Below are 25,090 nucleotides of genomic sequence, written 5' to 3'. Positions count from 1 at the left end.
CACCAGGCTCTGTGGTCGTGCCTCGTATCCTGAACTTTGCTGCCAGCTGGCTCCACGTGGAGGGGGAGGGTGCCAGCCGAGCCCAGAGCAGAGGCCACCCCCCCAGTCCCGCTTGGCTCCACACCACTCCTGTCTGTCGCTGTCTTTTCAACTACAACGTGCTCCGGAATCTTCCTGCCCACCCCAGGCTTTTCCCATGAAGTTAGTTCCTGCCCTGTGTTCCCAGAACCCCTGCCTCTGTCTGCTTACCCTTCCCCCTGTCCAACTGGACAGGTCCCGACCTTCAGGGCTAACAGCTGCCTTCCGGTCTGCCTAGGTTTCACACAAGGACTTTTCTCGCTGTCTTTAGGGCCCCAGTGGTCAGTTGCAGGCTGGACCCTCAGCCCCACCTCCGGCAGCCACAGTAGGTGGGGCAGGGCCCTTCTCTGGGGGAGGTGCAGGCCACAGCCCCCGTGGTAAGATAGCAGGCATGGATGCAGAGCCTGTGGGCCAGCAACAGGGACCGGATGAGGCTGGGCAGAGTCCAAGCTGCAGCTCAAATCTTTGGTTGCCAAGGAGACAAACCACTCAGGGGCAACAGACAGTGGATCCCCAGCTGCTCCCACGCCAGGCTGGGCAGGCACCTACTCCTCTTAAGGGAGAAGCTGGGCACGACTGCCCTGGACAGCCTGTACCAGGGAAGGGTGAGCATCCCTGGGGCAGCTTTGGGTGAAGGCAGCCTAGATCTTGCACCCTTTGGTGAGGAGCTAGAACTTGGGGGAGCAAGGGAGTGTGGGCCCCTGCAGATGGTCACCAGTGGCCTGACTCCCTAGTCAGGAGGCCTACCCCACTCGGCCCACTGGATGGTGCCTGGGGTGGAGAGTTCTGTTCTGGAAGGTCTGCCTGGCAGGCGCTTCAGAACCTGCCAACGGCAGCCCCGCTCCCGCTCCCTGGGGTTGCCACACAGCCCATTGCTGCCCTGCCGGGGTCTGGACAGCCTTTATAGACCACTGGAGGCCCCCACTGGTCACAGGACTGACTGCAGCACCCCCACTGCAGCTGTTGCTCGTGTCCTCACCTTGAAGCCCACCCTTCTAATGGCCTTCGGGCGGGCAGGTGGCACAGGGTGCCTATGGGGAGAGGGAGGAGGCTTTCCTGAGTTCCTGAACCTTCACTGCAGCTCTTTCACCCTTTTGGAGGGAAGACAGTTCTCAGGAAGCTGCCACACCCCCTTCCCAGTGTAGGAAAAACATGTAGAGGCAAGGAAGTGATTCTGGGGGTGAGTGTGAGTTCCCAGAATGTCCACTCAGGCTCCCCCCCAGGCAGGCCTCGGAGTGGCCTGTGGGAACCACACCCTCACTCCTCAAAAGTGTGGTCACCAGACCAGCCACGTCCCATGGGAGCTTGTCAGAGATGCGGGACCTCCTCTCTAATCCTAGCCCAGACCTGAATCAGAATCTGCTTTGAAGAGGATCCTCATGTGCCCCGTGGACATTCAAGGGTGAGAATGTCCCAACCTGACCAAGCCCACTTCTGTCTCCAGAGGCCACTGGAGGCCCCAGGAGGAGGTCCTGGAAAGACTTAAAAGTTTCCTGTAGATGCAGCTTTTCCAGCGTGGGCATTCTGGACACTGGGGCATCCTGTGCAGCACCCCTGACCCCTTCCCACGAGTTGGAACCAGTAGCAGCACCCAGTTAGGACAACCAGAAGTGTCTGCAGGCAAAGTCGCCCCAGCAGAGAGCCGCAGGGCCTCCGCGCAGCCCCCTGGGGTCCCACAGCATTGGTCTCTGGGGTGGGTCCTGACAATACAGTTTTAAAGATTCGCTAGGGCATTAGTGATCAACTTGTGAATGTGCTAAAAACCACTCAGTCATACACTTCATTATTTTTTTAATCATACACTTTAAAAGGGTAAATTACAGCACGTCACTTATGTCCTAGCTGTTCTTGAGCAGCTTTCAGGTGACTGATGGAAAATAAATGATGGAACACAAGCCCCTCATGGCAACTGGGAGCCCACTAGACTTGTGACCCTCCAGCCTGTAGAGCACAAGTGTCCCCTGGATGCTTGAGGCAAGGAATCTGATTTCTAACAAGGGCCCGGGACACGATGGGAACCAGAGCAGGAGGGAGCAGAGGGCGGGGTTGAGCTTTCATGCAGTGCCCGGGCCCTGCTAGGTGTGCTGGAAGCCCCACGCACACCCTCCCTCCTCTGCAGCTGAGCATCTCCCAGACAGGCAAAGGGCTGCAAAAGGGGGTGGGAAACGCGAGAGGAGGCAGAGGTGGGCCCATGTAGATGTCAAGCACCGTGGATGGAACTCAAGGGCAACACAGAATCTGAAACTTCAACTTCCCCAAGCCTGGAGGCTCAGAAGCAAAACCGGAGGAGTCAGTAACCACCTCCTACCACACATTCAAGTGTAAACTGGCTAAAATGCAAAGATGAGGTACAAACGGAACAGAGTCACATTTACAGCCATTCTTAGCTGTCCCTTTCAGCACTTCCTGGGAGCCGCCTCAACAACACATGGAGAAGACCAGCCTCTGGGCTTCATCACCACCCACCTGACCACCAGACTTGAGCTCCATCACTTTGTTTCCAAAAATTCCACTCTGAAAACACCATTTGCATCCCAGAGTTTCCTGGGAAGAATGTGACTGGAGCTCCTTTCTGAAGAGGGGACGCGACTGCAGATGGGCAAGGAGGCCTGGCCTCCCCATGTGACTTGATGTGGGTGGGCCCTGTTGTTCAATGATTGTGCACACGTGCAAAGTCACTTCAGTCGTGTCCAACTCTGCAACCCTATGGACTCTAGCCCACCAGGCTCCTCTGTCCATGGGACTCTCCAGGCAAGAATACTGGAGTGGGTTGTCATGCCTTCCTCCAGGGGATCTTCCGACTCAGGGATCAAACCCACGTCACTCATGTCTCCTGCATTGGTAGGTGGGTTCTTTATCAATAGCACCTCCTGAGAAGCCCGTTAAATGATTGGGCACGGCCATCTTAGGGGTTTGCAGACTTGGAGGCCCCTGGTGTGTGCCGTTGGGCTTGGTTTGTCTGCCAGCACTCTAAAATCAGTTTACATGAAAAGCTCCACTTCCGGCCTACCTTGGATGTTTGTCACATCTGGCCCAAGTTCCCTTAAGGCCACAGCTGGTAGAAGTTGACCCATCACAGCGGGGACGCCTCCCAGCCTGGCCCTGGCTGGCCAGCCACTCCTCTGGCCACCATGGCGGCTGCATCCGTCTCGCACCTCAAGTCTGCTGGCATCTCTGAAGGAGGTTTGCTCTTCCCCAGGAGCATCTGTGAAAGTAGATGTCCTGCACTGTGGGGTCAGGGGGGAACGGAGGGGTGAATGGAGGCGTTGAAATGCTTTCTGCGGGCAGGCGGGGCGCCTCCTTCAGAGCTGTGAAGAGAAGGGCTTGTTCTGAGACTCCCCTGGATGGAGGCAGACACTCAGGGCCCCTGAGAACACACTGTGGCCGAAGCAGAAAACCACGCGGCTCCCAAGACTGCCCCCCAGCCCGGCGGCTGGCGGGGCCGCTGTGGCCCTGGAGGTCTCTGAGGGTCTTTTCATAGCCGGACTCCTCTGAGGACAGATGAGGGCTTTGACTCCAGTTCCTCCTGGTGTCTGTGTTGGGGAGGCCGCCCGGGTTGGCCAAAAGGAGATCTTTTGAGGCAAGGGCTATTTCCAGTTCCTGCATTTGGAAAGGTCTCCGGTTGCTTAGCCACAGTTGATGTTTGGGAAATATAAGTATTTCAAGTAAGTCTTAGAAGAACGCAGCTCTTTTAGGGGTGTAAAGGTGCTGGGTCCTGCTGGGGAGGGTGAGGGAGGGCCCAATCCCTGGATGGCCAAGGCCTGTCGGCAACCCAGCACGAGGCACCAGGAGCCTGCTGGCAGAGTTCTGCTTGGCTTTCTGGCCATTTCTCATCTCCTGGGAAATATGAGGTGCAGATGTTTGGGGGCTCATTTTCTATGAATCTAGGGAAAGTTGAGAGCAAGAGGAAGGGGAGAGAGAAGAGAAGCCCTTCTCTGGAGGTTGTGTGTGTTTGGAGGGTCTCTGTCTAGAGCTCTCGAATCCATGGAAAGTCAGGGCTCAAGCCAGCCAAGGGAGTGGTGCCAGGGAGACCCATGTGCCCCTAAGACATCCTTGCACAGAAGGCCTTCCCTCCAGTGCCCCCTGACAGCCTGCTTTGGGGTCCTGAAAGCGAAAATCCCTCAGTTGTGTCTGACTCTTTGCGACCCCATGGACTATACAGTCTATGGAATTCTCCAGGCCAGAATACAGGAGTTAGTAGCCTTTCCCTTCTCCAGGGGATCTTCTCAACCCAGGGATTGAATCCAGGTCTCCCACGTTGCAGGCGGAGTCTTTACCAGCTGAGCCACAAGGGGGGGTCCTGGTGGTGCCTTTTCCAAGGCAGACCATCTTGTTCAGGACACACGTTTGTTGTCGTCAGTTGTGCATACCTTAGGGTTAATGAGTCTGTGGTCTTTGAAAGGAAGAAAACGTTCAGTGACCCTTTCATTTGCATTGGTGGGTTGTGGGCTGGGTTTGGTGTGCAGAGCAGTCACCATGCAACACCCCGACATAGGACCCTCTGCTTGGCCAGAGCCATCTCATCTGTGCCCCTCATGCCAGGCCAGCCCACATACCTCCCTCTCCACAGGGCTGATTCATTTGTCTTTTTTTTTTTTTTTTGCCGCGCCTCAAGGCTTTGGGGATCTTAGTTCCCCGACCAGGGATTGAACCTGGAACCTTTGGCAGTGAAAGCCTGGAGTCCTAACCACTGGACCTCCAGGGAGGCAAGTTTTAATGTGCTTTTTTTAACAGCAACAACACGAATAAAATAGCCATTATGGGGAATTTGCATTCCTGAAACATTGAAACCTAGCAAATGTTTTTGTAAACAAATTTTTCTTTTTGTTTTGCTGCGCCACACAGCTTGTGGAATCTTAAGTTCCCTAAGGAGGGATTGAATCCAGGCTTTTGTCAGTGAAAGCCTGGAGACCCACCCACTGGTCCGCCAGGGAATCCCCTCATCTGAGCCTTAAAACAGAAAATTCCAGGGATCCCCCTTCACTCGAAGGCAGACGAGGACAGTCAGTCATGCTACTCTTTGTGCAGCCTGGCCCAGCCAGGAACTGTGGTCCCCCAGCAGAGGAGGAGGTGGGACCCAGGGCCTTCAAAAGTGACTCCTCTACTGACCCCAGCCCCGGTTTCACCCACTCCCCAAGCACCTCCTCCTGCTGGGGAGCGGGCATCCTGCTGAGCATCAGTCCCAGGAGGAGGTGCAGCACCGCCCTTCCAGCTGCCAAGGCCAGCAGGTCCCCCCACCTCCGGGGGCTGGAACAGGGGAGAGGGGGTTTCTGCCCTTCTCCTTGGTAAGGATTCTGCCTCCGACGCCCGCCTGGGATCAGGCCAAAGGCTGGCTTCCCCACCAGCCCCCACAGGGGACAGAACTGTCATCTTCAAGACTGCTCCCGGCTGGCTGCAGGGGGGCTCACCGCCCCCCTCCTTCCCAAGCACCCAGGAGATCTGTCCCTGGGCACGCGGTTACTCAGGGCCCTACCTGACCCACCCCTCCACTCAAGCAGGAGCCCACTCAAGCACTGACTCCATCGGTAAATTGGGAAAAACGGGCTGGAAGGCAGCTACCAGGGACTGAGAGAGCAGGGCTCGGCTGCTGTGAATTCGAGGCAGCAGGACATAAGCCTGACCGCGCCTGGCTCAGGTGCTTCCCTGGGGCCCCCACCTCTCCTCTGGCCCGAGCCTGGGCCACACGTGAGAGGTGTTGGAAGTTGGACTCCTCACACTGGCGTCCAGCACCCAGGAAGCACGGCCTTATCGTGTGAGCCCGGGTAAGTCACACCACGGCCTCTGCCTGGGGCCCCGCTCTGCCCACCACTCAGGGCCGGGGCTGCATGGGGCACTGTGCCGCGGAGCCGTGTGTGATGGGGCAGGGGAGGGTTGCCATGATTCTCTGCCCCAGCGGGGTGGTGGCCGGAGCGGGGCTGACAGGCCCACCCACCCGTGGGACGGGCAACGCCAGCCGCCGCAGAGGGCATGGGGCCAGTCACCCTCATCCACAGTCCGAAAAGTAAAAGGTTTTATTCTGGGGAGAAGCTGATAAAAATACTCATCTCTGCTACAGGGATGGGGCCAGGGCTGCACTGGCCGGTATCCCCCAAGGCGGTGTAGGTCATGGGGCTCAGGAAATGTTCGGCTTCATTTGGACGCAGTCCTCGGAGAAAGAAAAGAGAGCTCAGGTCCAGGAGGGGGTGTGTGGGAGGGGAGGCAGGGCTGGGGGGCCACTGGGGTGGGGGGGGGTAGGCACGCAGCACCCAGGACGCCTTTGGCCACAGGTCCAGAGGACCCTCCGCCATGCCAGCACCCTGACGCCCCCAGGGTGGATCCCCGGGGCAGCTCACCCCCCACCCCACTCCCTGCCTCGCTCTACCACCCCAGGGGCCCCTGGTGGATGCTAGGGAGAGGTGTGCCCCAAAACCAGGCAGAAGGAAGTTTTTTTTTTAGTCTTTGTGGAACGTGACAGAAGTGTCAGGAAGCATACAAAGGGTAGGGGGTGCAACTGGACAGCCTAGGGGTGGAAAGGGAGAAAGAGCCAGCCTGAGAGGAAGAAGCATGCGCGCTCAGTCGCTTCAGTCGTGTCTAACTCTTCGACCCTCTCGCTTCAGTCGTGTCTAACTCTTCGACCCTCTGGACTGTAGCCTGCCAGGCTCCTCTGTCCATGGGATTCTCCAGGCAAGAATACTGGAGTGGGTTGCTGTGACCTCCTCCAGGAGATCTTCCCGACCCAGGGGTTGAACTTGTGTCTCGTACATCTCCTGCATTGCAGGTGGAATCTTTACCGCTGAACCACCAGGGAAGCCCGAGAGGGAGAAGGGGGACCAATAAACCATCCAGGGATTTCCCTGGTGGTCCAGTGGTTAAGACTCTGCGCTTCCAATGCAGGGGGCAGGGGTTCGATCCCTGGTTGGGTAACTAAGATTTCCCAAGCCCTGTGATGCGGTCACACACTCACAAAACCATCCAAGGGGCAGAAACCACTCGGGCTGAGGGGCCCACCAGGCAGGGATGAGTGCTCCGCTCTTCGCCCCGGGGCCAGTCACGGAACCCCAGATGAGCATGCTTTGTTGGTCAGTCAGCAAAAGACAGTGAGCATGTGACCCAAAGAACCAGCAAGATGCCAAACAGGATGGAGCAGTCCTGGAGTGGTGATTCCAGGGCTTTTGCTCTAAGTGCCTCGTGGATTAGCCAGAAGTAAATACAAACAATCAGATTCTTTAAATACCCAACTCATAACAGTGATTACTGGTGGAAACAATCAGCAGACAGTAAAAAAGCACGCATGCAGTAAAATCTGGTTCCCATGAGAAAACAGGTCCTGGTAGAAACAACGCTCGCTAAAGAAAATGGACAGCGGCATTGGCTGTAATTGGAACGCATTCTGATGAAATCATTTCAGCAAAATAAAAAAGGGAAGTGATTGTTTTTTAAAAACCACTGTAACTGTGCTGTATTGAAAATGGGTCAAGGAATTAAATTGATTTAGTGGAAAATTCAGTCTAGCAAGAAAGCTGTGTTCTCCAGGAAACATAGCATGAGATGGATTGTGTTGTGTGTATCCATGGGCAAGTTAAAAGCAGCTACTGGATCAAAATGAGTCCCTTATGGAGACCCCTCCCTTAAGCCCAGGAAGCCCGCACCTAGCGCAGGGCAGTGTCTCTGCCTCGGGGTTGGGGGGAGGGTGGAGATGCTGGTGGGGAGCGGGTGGGCGCAGGACTCACAGGTTGCTGGGCTCCTTGGCGGACTGCAGGCTGGCTCGGGACTCCAGGTGCAGGAACCGTGGGTGTCTGGCAGACCCGGGGGCTGGCTGGGGGTCCTGCAGAGATGGCATCAGCGGTGGCAGCAGCAGCATGGCCGGGGGAGACGGAGGCCGAGCAGGCATCGTAGGTGGAGGGCCCGAGGTGGCTGAGCCCATGCTGGCGCGGGGAGGCAGGGCTGCGGGGGCGGGGGGCAGGAGAGACCCACGATGTGTCCCAAGAACATTCTGGAGAAAAGCTGGCTCAACGGGGCCATCCCCACTAAGGAAAAGAAAACCCCCAAGACTGGAAGTGTTCACCTCTGATCGATCACCCAGCCCAGGCATCTGACACTTCCTGGGTGGGAGTGGGAGTATCCATCCTGGCAGATGGACAGTTTCATCTATCCATCCAAGATCAGTGAAACCAGAGGTGGACAAGGACATGGAGCAGGCAACCCAGAGAAAGCGGGGCTTGGAGCCCAGGATCCCCCAGTTCAAAGTCGCTGTGCCTCAGCTCCCCGGCTGTAGGCCCTCCCCAGCTGGGACAGTATGAGATGAGGACTGGGCAAGGTGAGAGGGGACGGAAGTGCTCTGTATGCTGTAAAACGCGCTCAGGTTGGTGATGAGACCCGAGGAGTCGTGACCTCAGCTGCCCCCCCACATACTTGGCTCTCGGTCCCCCAGCGGAGAGGCCCAAAGGAATGAACAGGCTCCCTTATCCCACCCTTGCAGCCAGCTGAACTCCGGGAATATAGACACCAGCCCTAGGCCCCAGGGATGGCGCCTGGACCAGGAGGCCTGGCTGGAGGGTGAAGCTGGAGCCCTGGATGGCTGGGAGCACGTGCTCAGGGCACTGGGTGCCAGAAGGCAGTTACTCGAGGGACCGTCTCTGGCCCTCCGGGTCTGGGCTGGGCTGGGGAGAGATGGGTGAGGTGGAGCCGGAGAGCCTCTGGCTGGGACTGGGGGCCCAGACATGCTGCTGGAACCCCAGCTGGGCCAGGAACTTGTGGGGCAGCTACTCACCGGAGTAGATGGCACCAAATAGGGTGCTCGGGCGCACACCCTCATACGGGCTTCTGGCCGGGGGATGTGGGACCTTCACAGCTTAGCAGAGAAGAAAGGGGAAGAGACAGGCGTGGGTGGGGGCACCCCCAGGGCTCTGCCCACCTGGAGGCCCACGTCCTGTCCTCTGGCACCCGCAAAGGCCCTTCACTCCGGCAGGAGCTGCCCTGCTGCCCACACCCCGCCTCTTCACAAACCCAACCCCCACCTACTCGTGCACGGAAGCCCCTTCCTCCCTCCCTGCCTCCCCTTCTCAAGACGCAGGTGTTAGGAAAACCCTTTCTGAAAGTAACTCAAAGCCAGGGAGGATAGAGACCTTATTCTAGCACAGAAAGATACAGGTGGTGTGCTGGTCGGCCTGCTAGTTCTCAGCGATTCCTAGCAGGGCCAGCCACCACAATGCCCCACTCCACCTCCCTGTCCTTCATATTCTGTGTGTGCACTTCTTTTTTTTAAGGTACGTGCCTGCTAAGTCACTTCAGTTGTGTCCAACTCTTTGCAACCCCATGGACTATAGACCGCCAGGCTCCTCTGTCCGTGGGATTCTCCAGGCAAGAATACTAGGGTGGGTTGCCGTTTCCTCCTCCAGGGAATCTTTCAGACCCAGGGATCAAACCCACGTCTCTTAGGTCTCCTGCATTGCAGGTGGATTCTTTACCACTAGCACTACCTGGGAAGCCCTTTTTTTGAAGTAAAATGCACATAAAATTAATTATTCAAAGTGAACACTTCGGTAGCATCAAGTTCATTCACAAGGCTGTGTGACCGCCATACCCATCCAGTTCTCAAACATCTCATCACCCCCAAAAGAGGTTGGTACCCATGAGCCAGTCACCCCCATTCTCCCCTCCTCCAAGCTCCTGGCGACCACGAACCTACTTTCCATCTCACGATCTGCCTGTTCTGGACATTTCATAGGAGGGCATCGCACAATACACGGCCTTTGGGGTCTGGCTCCATCCTTCACTTCTGAACCCAGGGTCACCCTTTCTGGACGGGGGTCCAGCCAAGAATCTCCATGGCCGGCCACCTAGACTAGAGGCCAGTGCATGAGGTGGGAACGTGCGGGGAAAAAAGGCCGTGAGAGTGAAGGGGCAGGAAAAATGAGGGGAAGGGTCACCGACGGCCATTCACCCAGGGCTGCTGGGGACGGCAGCCAGACTGGTGAGGCACCTCCGCCCCCATCTGTGACCCGGATGCCTCCACCTGCCTCAGCCCTCCTTGCACTGAGACCTCTGGAAGTCCAGCCTCCTGCTGGGGGCACTGTTCGCTAGGCACCTGGGGTTGCTCTGGCTCACCTGAGATCCAGGCCACAGTGTGGGCATTGGAGGGGAGGGCACAGGTTGGAGGGATGGCCCTCAGTGGCCTTGCGGGCAAAGGACAGATGGATCCATGAGACCAGGCTGGACCTGGGCAGGGTTCGCATCAGCTAGTTTAGATACTGAGTGTGCCTTGGATTGAGCTTCCCAGGTGGCGCTAGTGGTAAAGAACCCCCCTGCCAATGCAGGAGATGTAAGAGACATGGATTTGATCCTAGGTCAGGAAGATCCCCTGGAGGAGGGCACAGCAACCCACTCCAGTATTCCTGCCTGTAGAGTCCCACGGACAGAGGACCCTGGCGGGCTACAGCCCATAGTGAGGCACAGTTAGACATGACTGAAGTGACTTAACATGCCCAAATATTCTTTCAAGTAACAAACGAGCAATAAGACAAACTGGTCAAAAAATTGGGCCACAGGCAGGTTTTAAAGTGATCCCAATTGCCAGTTAGACTTTGTGGCCCCCAAGCAGGATAAAGCAATGAGACGTCCTGGTTCAGTCCTGCTTTCTTGCGTGGAACTGGAGAACGAACACATGCTGGGGAGAAAAGCTCCTTGCTCCGGGTGACAGCCTGGGCGAGCTGGGTGGAGGGGGTCGCCGTCTGGCTGATGACAGGGAACAAGAGTGGGGTCTGTATGTCCCTCTGGCCCCTCCACCAAAGGTGCCCTCCAGGCAAGCAGCCCTCACTCGCTCGTTCGTGCAGTGCTTCCCTGGCTCTTGCGGGATGAAAGGAGGCAGTGCAGGGAGTGGCAAGGAGTTGGATTCATCAGAGACTTCCCTGGCAGTTCAGTGGTTAAGACTCTGCGCTTCCACTGCAGGAGGCGTGGGTTTGATCCATGGTCAGGGAACTAAGATCCCGCAGGCCATGTGGAATGGCCAAAAAGAATAAATAAAAATATTTTTAAAAAGAAAGAAGTTGAGCTCATTCAGTGTTGGCCACCATTGCTGTCATCCTGCCTAGTGGCCTAGAGGCCGCCTAGAGGCCCGGCCTGAGTCTCTTTCCAACAGCATCCCTCCCTGGGGGCCTGGAGCGGCCAAACCTCATCCACGCGGAGTTGTTAACACCAAAGGGTGACATCCGTGCTCCAGGGGAATACAGGGCTTGAGATGGTGTCCTGCTCCACTGGATCAGGGCAGGGGCCTGCAGTGGGTTGAATGGCAGCCCCCCAAAAGACATGTCCCCCGGAACCTGAGAATGTGACCTTGTTTAAAGAAAAGATGCCTGCAGATATAAATAAGTGAAGGATCTTGATATGGGGGGACGAAATGGCAACCCGCTCCAGTATTCTTGCCTGGAAAATCCCATGGACAGAGGAGCCTGGAGAGGGTTGCAAAGAGTTGGATGGACATGACTGAGCACCTGAGCACACACATACTTCTTGAGGTGAGGCCATCTGAGTTAAGAGACAGAAGAGGAAGAGACATGGGGAGAAGCCACTCGAAGACAGAGGCAGAGATGGGAGTGGCGCAGCCACAGGCCCAGGAATGGAAGAGGCAGAAGCTGGAAGAGGCAGGAGGGACCCTCCACTAGGGCCTTAGGAGGGCACACGGCCCTACCCATGCCTTGATTTGGAATTTCTGGCCTCCTGAACTGAGAGAGCTCATTGCTGTCGTCTCCAGGCGCCCAGCTGGTGGTCATCTGTCGCGGCCCCAGGGCACTAAAGCAGGCCGCTGTCTTCCCCCGCACACCAGTGCTTAGGCGTCTGGTGCTTGTTCTCAAGTCAGTGGAGGCAAAGCGGGTGATGGGGGACACCACGCTGGGACTCTGTGGCTCCTGGACCAACCCCACTAGGGCAGGGTGTGGAGCCCCTCTTCCCAGACGGGGGGACCTCAAAGGCGCAGAGAAGGCGCCTCTTTGGGTGCTTCCGGCCCAGTGCTGGAGCTGAGTCCCCAGGGTCCCCAGCTGGAGCCAGCAGGAGCCAGAGCCATTCCGTGCAGCAACCAGAGTGACTCATTCCCCGCCTCCCTCGGGCCCAGCCCTCCCGGCCTGTCCTTGTCTCCTCCTCATCACGCCCAACCCCAGCCCAGGTAGACTCATCTTCCCGAGTTCCCAGCGGGTCTGCCTCCCACCCAGCACAGCGCATTTACACCTGCTATTGCCCGTGCTCCCTCCCCAGAGCACTCTTCTCCCAGCTGACTCCTTCATCCAGCAAAGCCCTCTTCCCTTTTCAGAGGCCTCAGGACAGCAGCCCTGGACCTCTCCCTTGGACCATCTGAGGACCAGCGTCCCTGGTCACAACTCTCCCATCACACCCGGCACTCCAGGGAGGCCCTCTGGTGCCCCCTCCTCCCAGCCACTCCCCAGTACCGCGCCTGGCACACAGGAGGAGCTCACATTTGCCAGTGGCTGTGTGAGGACCCCCCCGTCACAGGTGCTGCCAGCTCTGGGTCCCACCTGCCTCACACGGGGCCTCATACTGCACAGCAAAGGCAGGACCCCGGGCAGGGTGCCCAGGCAGGCTGACGCTCCTCACCTGCCACCTCCTTCTCTGCGCCGGTCAGCGGCCGCGCCCTGTCCTTGCCAGTCATTCGGCCCTTGTAGAGGATCCCGTCCACTCCCAGGAGGTCCACCTCGGCCTGGTTAAGGCATCCCAGGCCCCAGGTCAGGGACTGTCCACAGAGGCAGCAGGGCCCGCCTCCCCTGGGGTCACCCACCTCCAGGGGCCCTGGCCTGACTCACGGAGTCATAGTCCAACAGCTCAGGGTCCCCATAGGGGTAGAGTGTCGACAAGCCGTATGGCTTGAACTCGAGGTTGGCGTCATTTCTGGGGCCGTCACCCCAGTCTTGCGGGGGGCCCAGTGAGTCCAGGCTCCCCTCAGGGGCTCCGAGGTTCCGGAGTTTCTGCAGCTGCTGTTGTTCCCTGGGGGCAGTACAGGGGGGTCAGCAGCCACCTGGAGGCACCTCTGCCCCAGAGGAGCCTCAGGTTGGGTCCCAGGGCCTGGCCAGTAGCTGGGGAACTCTGGACAGACCTGTCTGGGGCAGAGAGCAGAAATTGAGAGCCATGTTCCGCAGGTCTGGCCTGCCAAGAGCAGGATTTTAACCTCTGTCTCTCTTTTTTTTTTTTTGATCACACCATGGGGCAGGTGGGATCTTAGTTCTTGGACCAGGGATCAAACCCAAGCCCCCGGCATTGGGAGGGCTAAGTCTTAATCAGTGGACCACCCGTCCCTCTTAACCTCTCATCTCAAAAGAGAGTCAGGCGAGGGAGGGGGGCATCAGGTCCAGGCTCCAGGTCCCTCACCTTCACGTGGCCGTGGCTGCTGTTCAGCCATCACTCCCTACCCTCGAGCCTGGGGGCCTGGGTGTCAGAAGCACCCATGAAGCCATAGGGGGGTCAGGGGCTGAGGAGCGGGGCTGGGGTCTAGGGTGCCGGCCGGGAGCCAGGGAAACACGAAGGCTGAGGCGCCAGGCCTGCCATACACTAGCTGTGATCTCAGGCCAGTTGCTGCAACTCTCTGAGCCTCAGTTTCTTCAGCTAGGATGACAGCAGAATGACCTCAAAGGGACGGTGTAAGGTTTCAACGAGGTCAGCGCTGTCAGAGCACTCAGCACAGAGCCTGCCCGGCCACAGCAAGCCCCTCGGCGAGGGGTCATGACTACTTCTTTCAGCAGGAAGCTGGCCTGTCAACCCTCATTCACAGGGGCGTGTGAGGTTTGAGACCCTCCCTCCCCTAACAGTTCTTGGTCCACGACAGATGCCTGATAACCTGCTCGTTCCTCTCCGCATGAGCACCTCACGTGCCCGTCTACAGCCTCACCGCCCAGGACAGCATCCCTCGCAGATGGCTGCGGTGCCCTGGACAGTCTTTGAGTCTCCGTACTGCAGTTTGCGCCCGGATCCCCCACCTGCTCACCTCATCTGCTGGCGCTGCAGGTACTCGTAGCTATTGGCGCTGGCCGGCCGCAGCCCTGGCAGCACGTGGGTGTTGCGAATGGTGATGAGTTGCCTGTGGAGGACAAGAGCAAAGTGGGGGGCGAACGTGGCCAGCAGAGGGCCCGGCTCCCACCTCCTCCTGGAAGCCCGCCCTCAAACGTGGCCTTTCCTCCAGAAAGATCCACAGTGTGGGACCACCATCCTCTTCATAGGTAATCGAGAACAACTGTTCTGATGACAAAAGGAAAACCCAGAACAGGTGAGTCCTAGAAATGGAACGTGGGTTGGAGGGTGCCATGGGCTCGGCGGAGGAGAATGGAGAGTGACTGCTGATGGGCACGGGGTTTCCTTTTGGGGTTGGGCCATGTTGTCAATGTACTAAATGTCCCTGAACTGTTCACTTTCTTTCTTTCTTTTTTTTTTAGGCCACACCACCCAGCATGTGGGATCTTAATTCCTCGACCTGGGATCAAATTTGTGACCCTTCCCTGTAATGGAAGCAAGGAATCTTAACCACTGGATAGCCAGGGACATCCCTGAACTGTTCACTTTAAAACGGTTAATTTCTCAGATTGGGAGAAAATAATAGCAAATGAGGAAACAGACAAAGGATTAATTTCAAAAATATACAAGCAACTCCTGAAGCTCAATTCCAGAAAAACAAATGACCCAATCAAAAAATGGGCCAAAGAACTAAACAGACATTTCTCCAAAGAAGACATACAGATGGCTAACAAACACATGAAAAGATGCTCAACATCACTCATTATCAGAGAAATGCAAATCAAAACCACAGTGAGGTACCATTACACGCCAGTCAGGATGGCTGCTATCCAAAAGTCTACAAGCAACAAATGCTGGAGAGGGTGTGGAGAAAAGGGAACCCTCTTACACTGTTGGTGGGAATGCAAACTAGTACAGCCACTATGGAAAACAGTGTGGAGATTTCTTAAAAAACTGGAAATAGAACTGCCATATGACCCAGCAATACCACTTCTGGGCATACACACTGAGGAATCCAGATCTGAAAGAGACACATGCACCCCAATGTTCATCGCAGCACTGTTTATAATAGCCAGGACATGGAAGCAACCTAGATGCCCATCAGCAGATGAATGGATAAGGAAGCTGTGGTACATATACACCATGGAATATTACTCAGCCATTAAAAAGAATTCATTTGAATCAGTTCTAATGAGATGGATGAAACTGGAGCCCATTATACAGAGTGAAGTAAGCCAGAAAGATAAAGAACATTACAGCATACTAACACATATATACGGAATTTAGAAAGATGGTAACGATGGCCCTATATGTAGGGCAGAAGAAGAGACGCAGAAGTACAGAACAGACTTTTGAACTCTGTGGGAGAAGGTGAGGGTGGGATGTTTCGAAAGAACAGCATGTATATTATCTGTGGTGAAACAGATCACCAGCCCAGGTGGGATGCATGAGACAGGTGCTCGGGCCTGGTGGGCTGGGAAGACCCAGAGGAATTGGGTGGAGACGGAGGTGGGAGGGGAGATCGGGATGGGGAATACGTGTAACTCTATGGCTGATTCATATCAATGTATGACAAAACCCACTGAAAAATAAAAAAATTAAAAAAAAAATAAAACGGTTAATTTATATTACGTGTATTTGACCTCATTACAAAAAATTAAAGCATCAGCCTTCTGAGGAGCTGGAACTACTCTACATCTTGATCTGAGTGGTGGGGAGATGAAAATATTTTGGAATCTGAGGTGAATGGGCTTCCCTGGTGGCTCAGATGGTAAAGAATCCTCCTGCAATACAGGAGACCCCAGTTTGATCCCTGGGTCAGGAAGATTCCCTAGAGAAGGGAATGGCTACCTACTCCAGTCTTCTTGCCTGGAGAATTCGATGGACAGAGGAGCCTGGCGGGCTACAGTCCATGTGGTCACAGAGTCAGAAACGACTGAGAGACTCGCACTTTCATTTGGGGTTTCCCAGGTGGCCCTAGTGGTAAAGAACCCGCCTACCAATGCAGGAGACATGAGACCAGGGTTAGATTCCTGGGTTGAGAAGATCCGCTGGAGGAGGTAACCCACTCCCGTATTCTTGCCTGGAAAATCCCATGGACAGAAGACCTCGGTGGGTTACAGTCCACAGGGTCGCAAAGAGTCGGACATGACTGAAGCCACTTAGCATGCACACACGTGCACTAAATGCCACTGAGTTTTCCACTTTAAAATGACTGATTTTGTATGTGAATTTCAGCTCCATACATAAAGTATTAGACTATAAAAACACGTGCAGGGAAGTCCCACAGGGTTCAGCTTTCCCCGAGTTTCCTCTTACCCTTTTCCTCTGGAGTCCACCCTGTTCCTGGACACAGCGGGCAGCAGACAGGACTGGGGAAGGGAGGGGCACAGTGCTGCCCAGGTCGGAAGCTAACGGGATCGTATGCACAAAACGGTGTATACGGATGTTCCCGTCCCCGACCACCCCCGCAGTACTCACGGGCTGGTCATCATCTCCACGGGCCGGTCGCAGGAGATGCATTTCACCCGCTCAAACAGTTTCCTGGAAGACATCCGGCTCTGTCAGGCGCTGCCCCGGCTGGGCCCCACGAGGCCATCCCCGCCCCGGGCAGTGCTTGGGGGAGGCTACAGGTCCATCCGTGCTTCAGGGCCAGGGCTTCCCCCCAGAGCCCACTCCCGCTGGCCCGGCCTGGCTCAGCTTAAGTCCTCTGGTCCCTGCGGACTGCCACGTGGGGCCACTTGGGGCAGCAGTGGGGGTTAAAAGTGGGCGTAGTTCCCCTCCTCACCCCAAACACAATGGAGGCCTTCATAACCAGGAAGAGCTACACTTCACGGTGGACAGTGGAGGGCACGAGGGGTTATCTGAGGACAGGAGCCCCCAGTAAGATCGGGTCTCTCTGCTGGGGGCTCTGTCTGGATGGGGTGGGGGCCTGGCTCTAGTTCCAGGTCTGCCCAAGCTCCCTGTGTGGCCTCGCAGGGGCCCCCTCCCTCTCTGAGCCTCCATTTCCTCATGAAAGAACATGGAGCCAAGGCCAGGGCGGCCCACCTCTGAGCTCTGGTGCTCTCTGCCTCATCTTCCCCTCCACTGGGAAGTCCCATGTCCCCCCTCCCGGGGTTCACAGGTCTGGAGCCCTTCCTCCCAGAGTCCAGAATCCACTGGGATACCTCTTTCATTTCCTCTCTGGAGGGAGGGCCGTGCAGCCTCTGGGAGCTGCAAGGGCTGCAGGGGACCCCACCCCCAGAGGGACTCACCTCCTAAAGCCGGCAGCATTGTCGGGGTCAAAGTGGAGGCCTTCAGTCAGCAGCTTCCTGACAACTTTCCAGACCTCGTCCATGTCTTTCTTCAGATCATCCAAATCGCTGGGAACTAGCTGCCAGAAGCCAAAGGGAAGAGTGTTTAGTCAAGTAAGTAAACACTCCGCCTCCCTCCAGCAATCTGCAAAGTTATATAGAGAGTAACAAGATTGATGGCAACCCACTCTAGTATTCCTATCTGGGAAATCCCAAGGACAGAGGAGCCTGGAGGGCTACAGTCCACAGGGTTGCAAAAGAGTTGGACATGACTCAGCGACTAAACAACAAATAAGATTAACCAAGAAAAGCGAGGTGGTCCAGTGGTTAAGAATCCACCTTGCAATGCAGGGGATGCAGGTTCGATCCCTGGTCAGGAAACTAAGATCCCGCATGCCAGGGGGCAGCTAAGCAACTAAGCCTGCAAGCCACACCTAGGGAATCTGTGCACCACAATGAAAGATCTCATATGATGTGATGAAGATGCTGAGTGCTGCAACCAAGACCAACTACAGTCTTTTAAAACTACACACACACAGAGACCAAAACTACACACAAGTTGCAAGAATAGTCCAAAGGACACTCCTATATCCACTTAAATTCACCAATTCTTAACATTTCACAATGTCTTCTTTATCTGTCCATATGTATGTATGTGTTTGTTTTCTGAATCATCTGAGAATAATCACAGACATCACAATATATTACCCCTACAAAAAGTTAAACATAGAATTACCATACGACCCAGCAATTCCACTCCTGGTGGTCAGTAAATGAATGCAGGTGATCATTAAATGATGAATGGATAAATAAATGACCACTCCTGGGTATCTACCCAGAGTCACAGAAAACAGGTCTTCAAACAAAAACTTGCTCATGAATGTTCACAGCAGCATTATTCACAAGAGTCCAAAGGTGGAAATATTTAATCCAAGTGTTCGTCAGCAGATGAACAAACAAAATGTGGCCTATCTGTCTGACCATGTTATTCAGTCATGGAAAAAAATTAACTTCTGATTTATGTGACAACATGTCTGTGTTAGTTACTCAGTCATGTCTAACTCTTTGTGACCCCATGGACTGTAGCCTGCAAGGCTCGTCTGTTCATGGGATTCTCCAGGCAAGAATGGAGTTGGAGTGGGTTGCCATTCCCCTCTCCGGGGGATCTTCCTGATCCTGGGATCAAACCCGGGTCTCTGGCATAGCAGGCAGATTCTTTACCATCTAAGCCATCAGGGAAGCCCATGTTACAACATGGATGAACCTTGAAAACATGATGCTCAGTGCAAGAAACCAGACACTAAAGGTCACATGCTGTGTGATTCATTTATATGAAGTGTCCAAAATTGGCCAATCTAGAGGGTAGATTAGTGGTTGCCAGGGGCTGGGGGAAGGGGGAGCGAGGGGTGATTGCTTCATGGGTCTGGGATCTCCTTTTGGGGGGATGGAAATGCTCCAGAACCAGAGAGAGGTGGTGCTAACACAACACTGTGAATGTAACAAATGCCATTGAATTCATCACCTTAAAATTGATAATGGTTAATTTTATGTCATGTGAATTTTCCCACAATGAAAAATACACAAAGCAAAGGAGAGCAATGAGGACAGGATCACTTAAACCAACAAACAACAAAAAAGCTTTCAATCAGGAAAAAAATTTAGACACATAGAGAGGAGAAAAGACTAGAATCATGAACCCTGAAATATCTGCTATGTAGATTTAATCATTATTAACATATTGCTCCATCTGATTTTTTTTCTCTCTCTCTTTTTCCAGCTGTGCTGTGCAGCTTGCAGGCTCTTAGTCCTCAGACCAGGGATCGAATCCCTACAGTGGAAGTACAGAGTCCTAACCACTGGACCTCCAAGGAATTGATGCAGTGTTTGTTTGTTTTTTTTTAAGTTACAGAAATCACAACATTCTACCTAAATATTTTAGTGATTTTCTTACATGACTGCAATACCATTATCCCATCTAACATAATGAGCACTCATTCCTGAATTTGATCTAATTTCCAGCTAATTTTCAGAGTTGGAGCAACTGAAACAAGGGAAGTCTCCTCGTGTATTGCATTCGGTTGTTGTGACTCCTGAGACTCTTTTAATCTAGAACAGTTTCTGTCCCACTTTTTTTCACTCTGCCATGAAATTATGGGAGAAAAACAGGCCAGTGGTTCTGCAGATAACTGAGTTACTTCAGCTGTAGTTCTGCATTGATTTGTATAATTTTTATGACAATTGTGTCCCGGATCTGTTTTGCTTAACCTCATATCCTCATTAACCAGAGGTACCCAATAGGTGGAGGATGAGTGAATAAATCCTCACTTTACAGATGAGGAAACCGAGACTTGAACAGGTTCTCTAACTCAGGGCACAATACTGAGCACGGTGGAGTTGGGGCTCAGACCCCGAGTGCCTGATTCTAAACCCCAGTGCTTTTATCCACACCAGTCACACCAGCTGCAGGAACCACAGCACGCAAGGGCTTGGCCTGACTGTTCCTGTCTCTCTATTGGACGGTGTAAATGAAGGCTATGACTCCTTATCAACGTTTCCCCAGGGTCTGGCTCAACACAGGTGGCCATTAAATGATGAATGGATAAATAAATGACCAGCAGGACGCCCCCTCTGCCCGCCATGTCCCTTTGCTTGTCCAGAGAGAAGCACTACGGTGGTCAACGTCCCAGACACTCCTGACTATCACACTGAACAGGGCTGACCTGAGTAACCAACAGGATATTACAGAAGTGATGGAGTGTGACTTCCGTGGCTAAGTCAGAGAGGACATTGCAGCTTCTGTCTTGCTCTCTTGGATCATGTGCTCCTGGGGGGGAACACTTGTTGCCATGTTGTGAGGCTGCTCAAGCAGCCCTAAGGAGCCCACCGTGTGATGAGGAAGTGCCAAGTCTTGCTCACAGCCACGTGAGGGCGCTATCTTGGAAGTGGCTCTTCTAGCCCCAGTCAAGCCTCTGGACGACAAAGGCCCTGGACGACACCCTGTCTGCAGCCTTGTGGGAGGCCCTGAGCCACCCAGCTAAGCTGCTTCCAAATTCTTGACCCTCAGAAACTGTGAACTTCGCTGTCTTAAGGCACTAAATTTCAGGGTAGTTTGTTATGCAGAAGGTGGTGATTAATACAGAGCTCCTCACCTTAGTACGTACGTCTTTGTCCAACTGCTCCACAGCCTTCTTCCAGTCATCCTCATTGGCAACCACCCTGAACAGCATGCCCTGAATCAATTCATTCAGCTGCATGGCCACTGTGTCCAGGTCAGCCCGGCTTGCCTTGCCTGCCAGGGAGCTCTTGTCGGCCTTCTGGGGAGAGATGGGACTCAGGGAGGCAGGGCTGTGGGGGTGGGAGCAGAGGGGATCTTGGGGAGGTCAGATCACTTTGGTCAGTTGTTCTAGTTTGGGACCCTGGATACCCAGCCTTGGCTTAAATTCGACCCTGGGGTCCGGCTCAAACACAGCTATTAGATCAAAGCCAGGGTTTTCCTGTGATGGAGAAATTGAGGCATGGTTTTAAGTTCAGAACTGATGCTTTTGAATTGTGGTGTTGGAGAAGACTCTTGAGAATCCCTTGGACTGCAAGAAGATCCAATCAGTCCATCCTAAAGGAAAACATTCCCGGGTGTTCACCGGAAGGACTGATGCTGAAGCTGAAACTCCAATACTTTGGCCACCTCATGCGAAGAGTTGACTCATTGGAAAAGACCCTGATGCTGGGAGGGATTGGGGGCAGGAGGAGAAGGGGACGACAGAGGATGAGATGGTTGGATGACATCACCGACTCGATGGACATGGGTTTGGGTAGACTCCGGGAGTTGGTGATGGACAGGGAGGCCTTGCATGCTGCCTTTCACAGGGTTGCAAAGAGTCGGACATGACTGAGTGACTGAACTGAACTGAACAAATTGACACAAACTATAATTCAGAAAGATACATGCAGTCCTGTGTTCATAGCAGTACTATTCACAATAGCCAAGACAGAAACAACTAGAATGAACAACCAAAATCGACAGATGAATGGACAAAGACATAGTGTGTGTGGCATGGAATATGACTTGACCATAAAGAAGAACAAAATAATGTCATTTGCAGCAACATGGATACAGCTAGAGATCATCATACTAAATGAATTAAGTTAGAAACAGAAGGACATGTGCCGTATGATATCATTCATATGTGGAATCTAGGACATGACACAAATGAACCTGTCTGTGAAACAGAAACAGAATCACAGACACAGGGAAAAGACTGGTGGTTGCTGGGGGGAGGGGGTTGGGAGAAAGATGGAGTTGGAGGTTGGAGTTAGCAGATGTAAGCTTTTAGATACAGGATGGATAAACAACAAGGTTCTACCATATAGCACAGAGAACTATACTCAATATCCTGTGATAAACCATAATGGGAAAGAATATTTAAAAAAGAATGCATATATATGTATATATACTGTGTACATTGGGCTTCCCTGGTGGCTTAGATGCTAAAGAATTCGCCTGCAATGCAGGAGGTCTGGGTTCAGTCCCTGAGTTGGGAGGATCCCTTGCAGAAGGGTATGGCAACCCACTCCAGTATTCTTGCCTGGCGAATTCCATGGACAGAGGAGCCTGGTGGGCGACAGTCCACGGGGTCACAAAGAGACAGACACGACTGAGTGACTCATACTTTCACTGTGTATATCACTTTGCCGTACAGCAGTAATTAACATTGTAAAACAACTATACTTCAGTTTAAAAAATTGTCACTAATCCTGAGTCACCGACTATAAGAATTGATGGGACAACTTTTGAGAACTTCCCCCGGACTTTCTATATGATAAAGGTGGAAGGAAGCTTGGGAAGTCTGTCTGCCTGGCTTCGTCCTGGCTGGATGATTCCATTTCCCTCAGTGGGAGAGCCGAGCTCAGAGTGGGGGATAAGGTGGGGGAGAGGAGTCTCTGCTCACTCACCTCTTTCAACTCCTGCTCCATCTCATTTCTGTCTGCCTTGTACATTTCTAGGTTTCTTAGCTGAGCATAGACAACCTAAGAACAGAGGCGGAGGGATGTCAGTCATCCTCGGACATCCTGAGGACCGCCTCTGCCTTCGGCCTCCACCCTAGGAAGGGACGAGTGGGGCCGGGAGGACAGCAGGCGGGGTGGCACAGTGAAAGGCTTGGGCTCCAGGTTTCCAGATCAGAAGGGAAGGAATGGGGGGCTCGGGACAAGCTGTCCCCTTGGGGGTGGCATCATAGAACTTTGCTACACAGGAGAGGAAGGAAGACCGGAGGAAGGAACGCACAAACCAGTGCTGATGCTCTGTGTCTCTAGATGTTTGAGGCAAGCGCATCTCCTCTGATCTGTAATGGAGTCTCTACATCAACCTAGCACTTACGTGCAGCACACACTGTGCCCTGTGACAAGCGAAAACCCTCACTTCCCGCCCCCATGACTCCACAAAGAACCAATTCCCTGCATCAATTCTGCCCTGTCTCCACTGACTGGACCCTCCCCATGACAGGAGCAGCCAGCTTTCCTGCTTGGGAAGAGCCTCGATCTACTGGGCCATGTCTCCAGCAGTGGGGGAGGTCACGCTCCCTCCAAAACTGGAAACAGGCTTCTACTTCTCCCTTCATATCTGGCCTTCCTTTCACTCTGAGAAACAGAACACCCATCTTCCAGCTGGCATCTGGCCACCCAGAATCACAACTGTATTCCACAGCCTCCTTTTTAGCTTGATGTGACCACTGAAGTATAAATGGAAGTGGGTAGGTGTTCTCTTCACTGCTGGCTTAGACTCAGAGTTAAATTGTTGGAGCACCAGCAGCTGTCTTGGACCATGAGGTGACCTTGTGAACAGAAGTCACACACCAAGGAGCTCTATACCAGCTCTGAGTTTCCTGAACGTAAAAGAGAAATATGGGGTTTCCCTGGTGGTTCAACGGTAAAGAATCCGCCTGCCAAGGCAGGAGGCACAGGCTCCATTCCTGGGTCAGGAAGATCCCCTGGAGAAGGAAATGGCAATCCACTCCAAAATTCTTGCCTGGGAAATGCCATGAACAGAAACTTGGCGGGCTACATGGGGTCACAAACAGTCAGACATGACTGAGCGACTAAGAACAACAAAAACAAAAGAGAAATACACTTAGGCCTTGTTTAAGTCAGCTATTTGGGGGTTTTATGTTATTTGAAGACAAACCTAATTCTAATTAATGCAAAGCTCCTTCACATCCACCCTGCCCCCAGGTCTCAAGGTCTAGTATAGGTGGTGGAGGTGAGGAAGGGACTCCTGCTTCGGCCTCAAGTCAGGCTGCTTCCTCCAACCTCACGTTAGCGGGGAGCTGACCTTTTGGAGTCATCAGGCCCGACAGGAACACTTAAAGCCCCACTTGGCTGTTCCCGATTAAAATCTAGAAATTCAGAGAAGCCGGGACCCTCTAACTTCCACTGCCAGAAGGGCTTGGGCGTTGTCCGTCTTCTTGACCGCTGTATAGCGGGGCCCTGGAAGGGCGCCTGGTACCGAGTGAAGGCTCAGTAACGTGGGCCAAATGACACAGGGGTGATGGGGTGCACGGGGCTGACTAAGGTCCTTCCCAGAATTCACGCCTTCCCAGAACCTGTGAACATGGCCTTATTTGAAAATGGCTCTTCGCAGGTGTAATCAGTTAAGATGTGGTCACACTGGATTAGGGCGGAACACATGGATGAGGAGGCCACATGAAGACACAAAGCACACACAGAGAAGAAAGTCACGTGACAACAGAGGCAGAGACTCAGAGCGATGCATCTACAAGCCAAGAACACCTGGAGCTGCTAGAAGCTGGGAGAGGCCAGGAACGATCCCCCCGAAGCCTTCAGACAGCGTGAGGGCCCGCCAGCACCTTGATTCAGGGCTTTCAGCCTCCAAGAATTGGGAAGAGTACATGTCTCTAGTTTTAAGTCACATGGTGTGTGGTTACCTGTTCCAGCAGCCACAGAAATGCCCAGTAAGTGGCAGAATCGGGATTGAAACCCCGGTGTATCTAACCACAATGGCAGGCCGCCTCCCAACCAGCTGGTTACTCTGCCTGAATCTGTTTCCTCCTCGTTCAAATGGCATTAATATCACTCCTGCGGTGAGGAAGCCGAGGGAACTAGAAATGGCATCTTCCTAGAAGAGTTAGCATTCGATATTACGTCAGCTCTTGTATCAGTCCTCTCCTGCACCAAACCAGAGCCCTGGATATTGCTGTTTGTTCCAAGAACGGCTCTGGATGTATAACTGATTCACTTGGCTGTACAGCAGAAACTAACACAATATTATAAATCAACTATACTCCAACAGGAATTTTTAAAAAAGAAAATAAAAAGAATGGTTTTGGGGATTCCCCTGTTGGTCCCGTGGTGAAGACTTCACCTTCCAACGCAGGGGAGTGTGGTTTGATTCCTGGTTGGGGAGCTAATGGTCCCATATGTTTTTTGGCCAAAAACACCACAACATAAAACAAGCAATACTGCAACAAATTCAATAAAGACTTTTAAAATGGTCCACATCAAAAAAGAAAAAAAAAAAAAGAGGTCCTGGAATGCGGCCTGTAGCTTATAAAAGATACCTGCCCATTTGCAAAGGGCAAATAGTGTTCTCACATTTCCACACTGAGTCAGTAAGAAAGACTTCTGTCCTCATTCATTTTCCTGCTGCGTTCTTTGTGAGAAACACTCCAAAAGAAGCAGTCTGAGGCGATGGAAATGCTTCCATCGGGATGGTGCTGACA

General features: G+C 53.6%; 1 protein-coding gene across 1 annotated transcript in view; it reads right to left on the bottom strand.

Annotated features, from left to right (window-relative positions):
- Nucleotides 1-3,151: 3,151 nt before the first annotated feature.
- The window catches only part of C2H16orf96 (chromosome 2 C16orf96 homolog), a 41,220-nt gene continuing 19,281 nt past the window's right edge, over nt 3,152-25,090 (bottom strand). Inside the window, exons 8-18 of the mRNA XM_065919277.1 lie at nt 22,308-22,382; nt 20,507-20,671; nt 17,319-17,437; nt 16,546-16,608; nt 14,042-14,134; nt 12,867-13,047; nt 12,661-12,763; nt 8,828-8,908; nt 7,788-8,001; nt 5,188-5,325; nt 3,152-3,305 (exon numbers count right to left, since the gene is read on the bottom strand). Of these exons, the coding sequence (XP_065775349.1) occupies nt 3,152-3,305; nt 5,188-5,325; nt 7,788-8,001; nt 8,828-8,908; nt 12,661-12,763; nt 12,867-13,047; nt 14,042-14,134; nt 16,546-16,608; nt 17,319-17,437; nt 20,507-20,671; nt 22,308-22,382 (1,386 nt within the window). The remainder of the gene's footprint in view (nt 3,306-5,187; nt 5,326-7,787; nt 8,002-8,827; nt 8,909-12,660; nt 12,764-12,866; nt 13,048-14,041; nt 14,135-16,545; nt 16,609-17,318; nt 17,438-20,506; nt 20,672-22,307; nt 22,383-25,090) is intronic.

The sequence above is a fragment of the Muntiacus reevesi genome, chromosome 2, assembly GCF_963930625.1.
Source record: "Muntiacus reevesi chromosome 2, mMunRee1.1, whole genome shotgun sequence".
NCBI lineage: Eukaryota > Metazoa > Chordata > Mammalia > Artiodactyla > Cervidae > Muntiacus > Muntiacus reevesi.
Note: the sequence above shows the minus strand (reverse complement) of the source record. Positions and strands in the feature narration are given on the sequence as shown.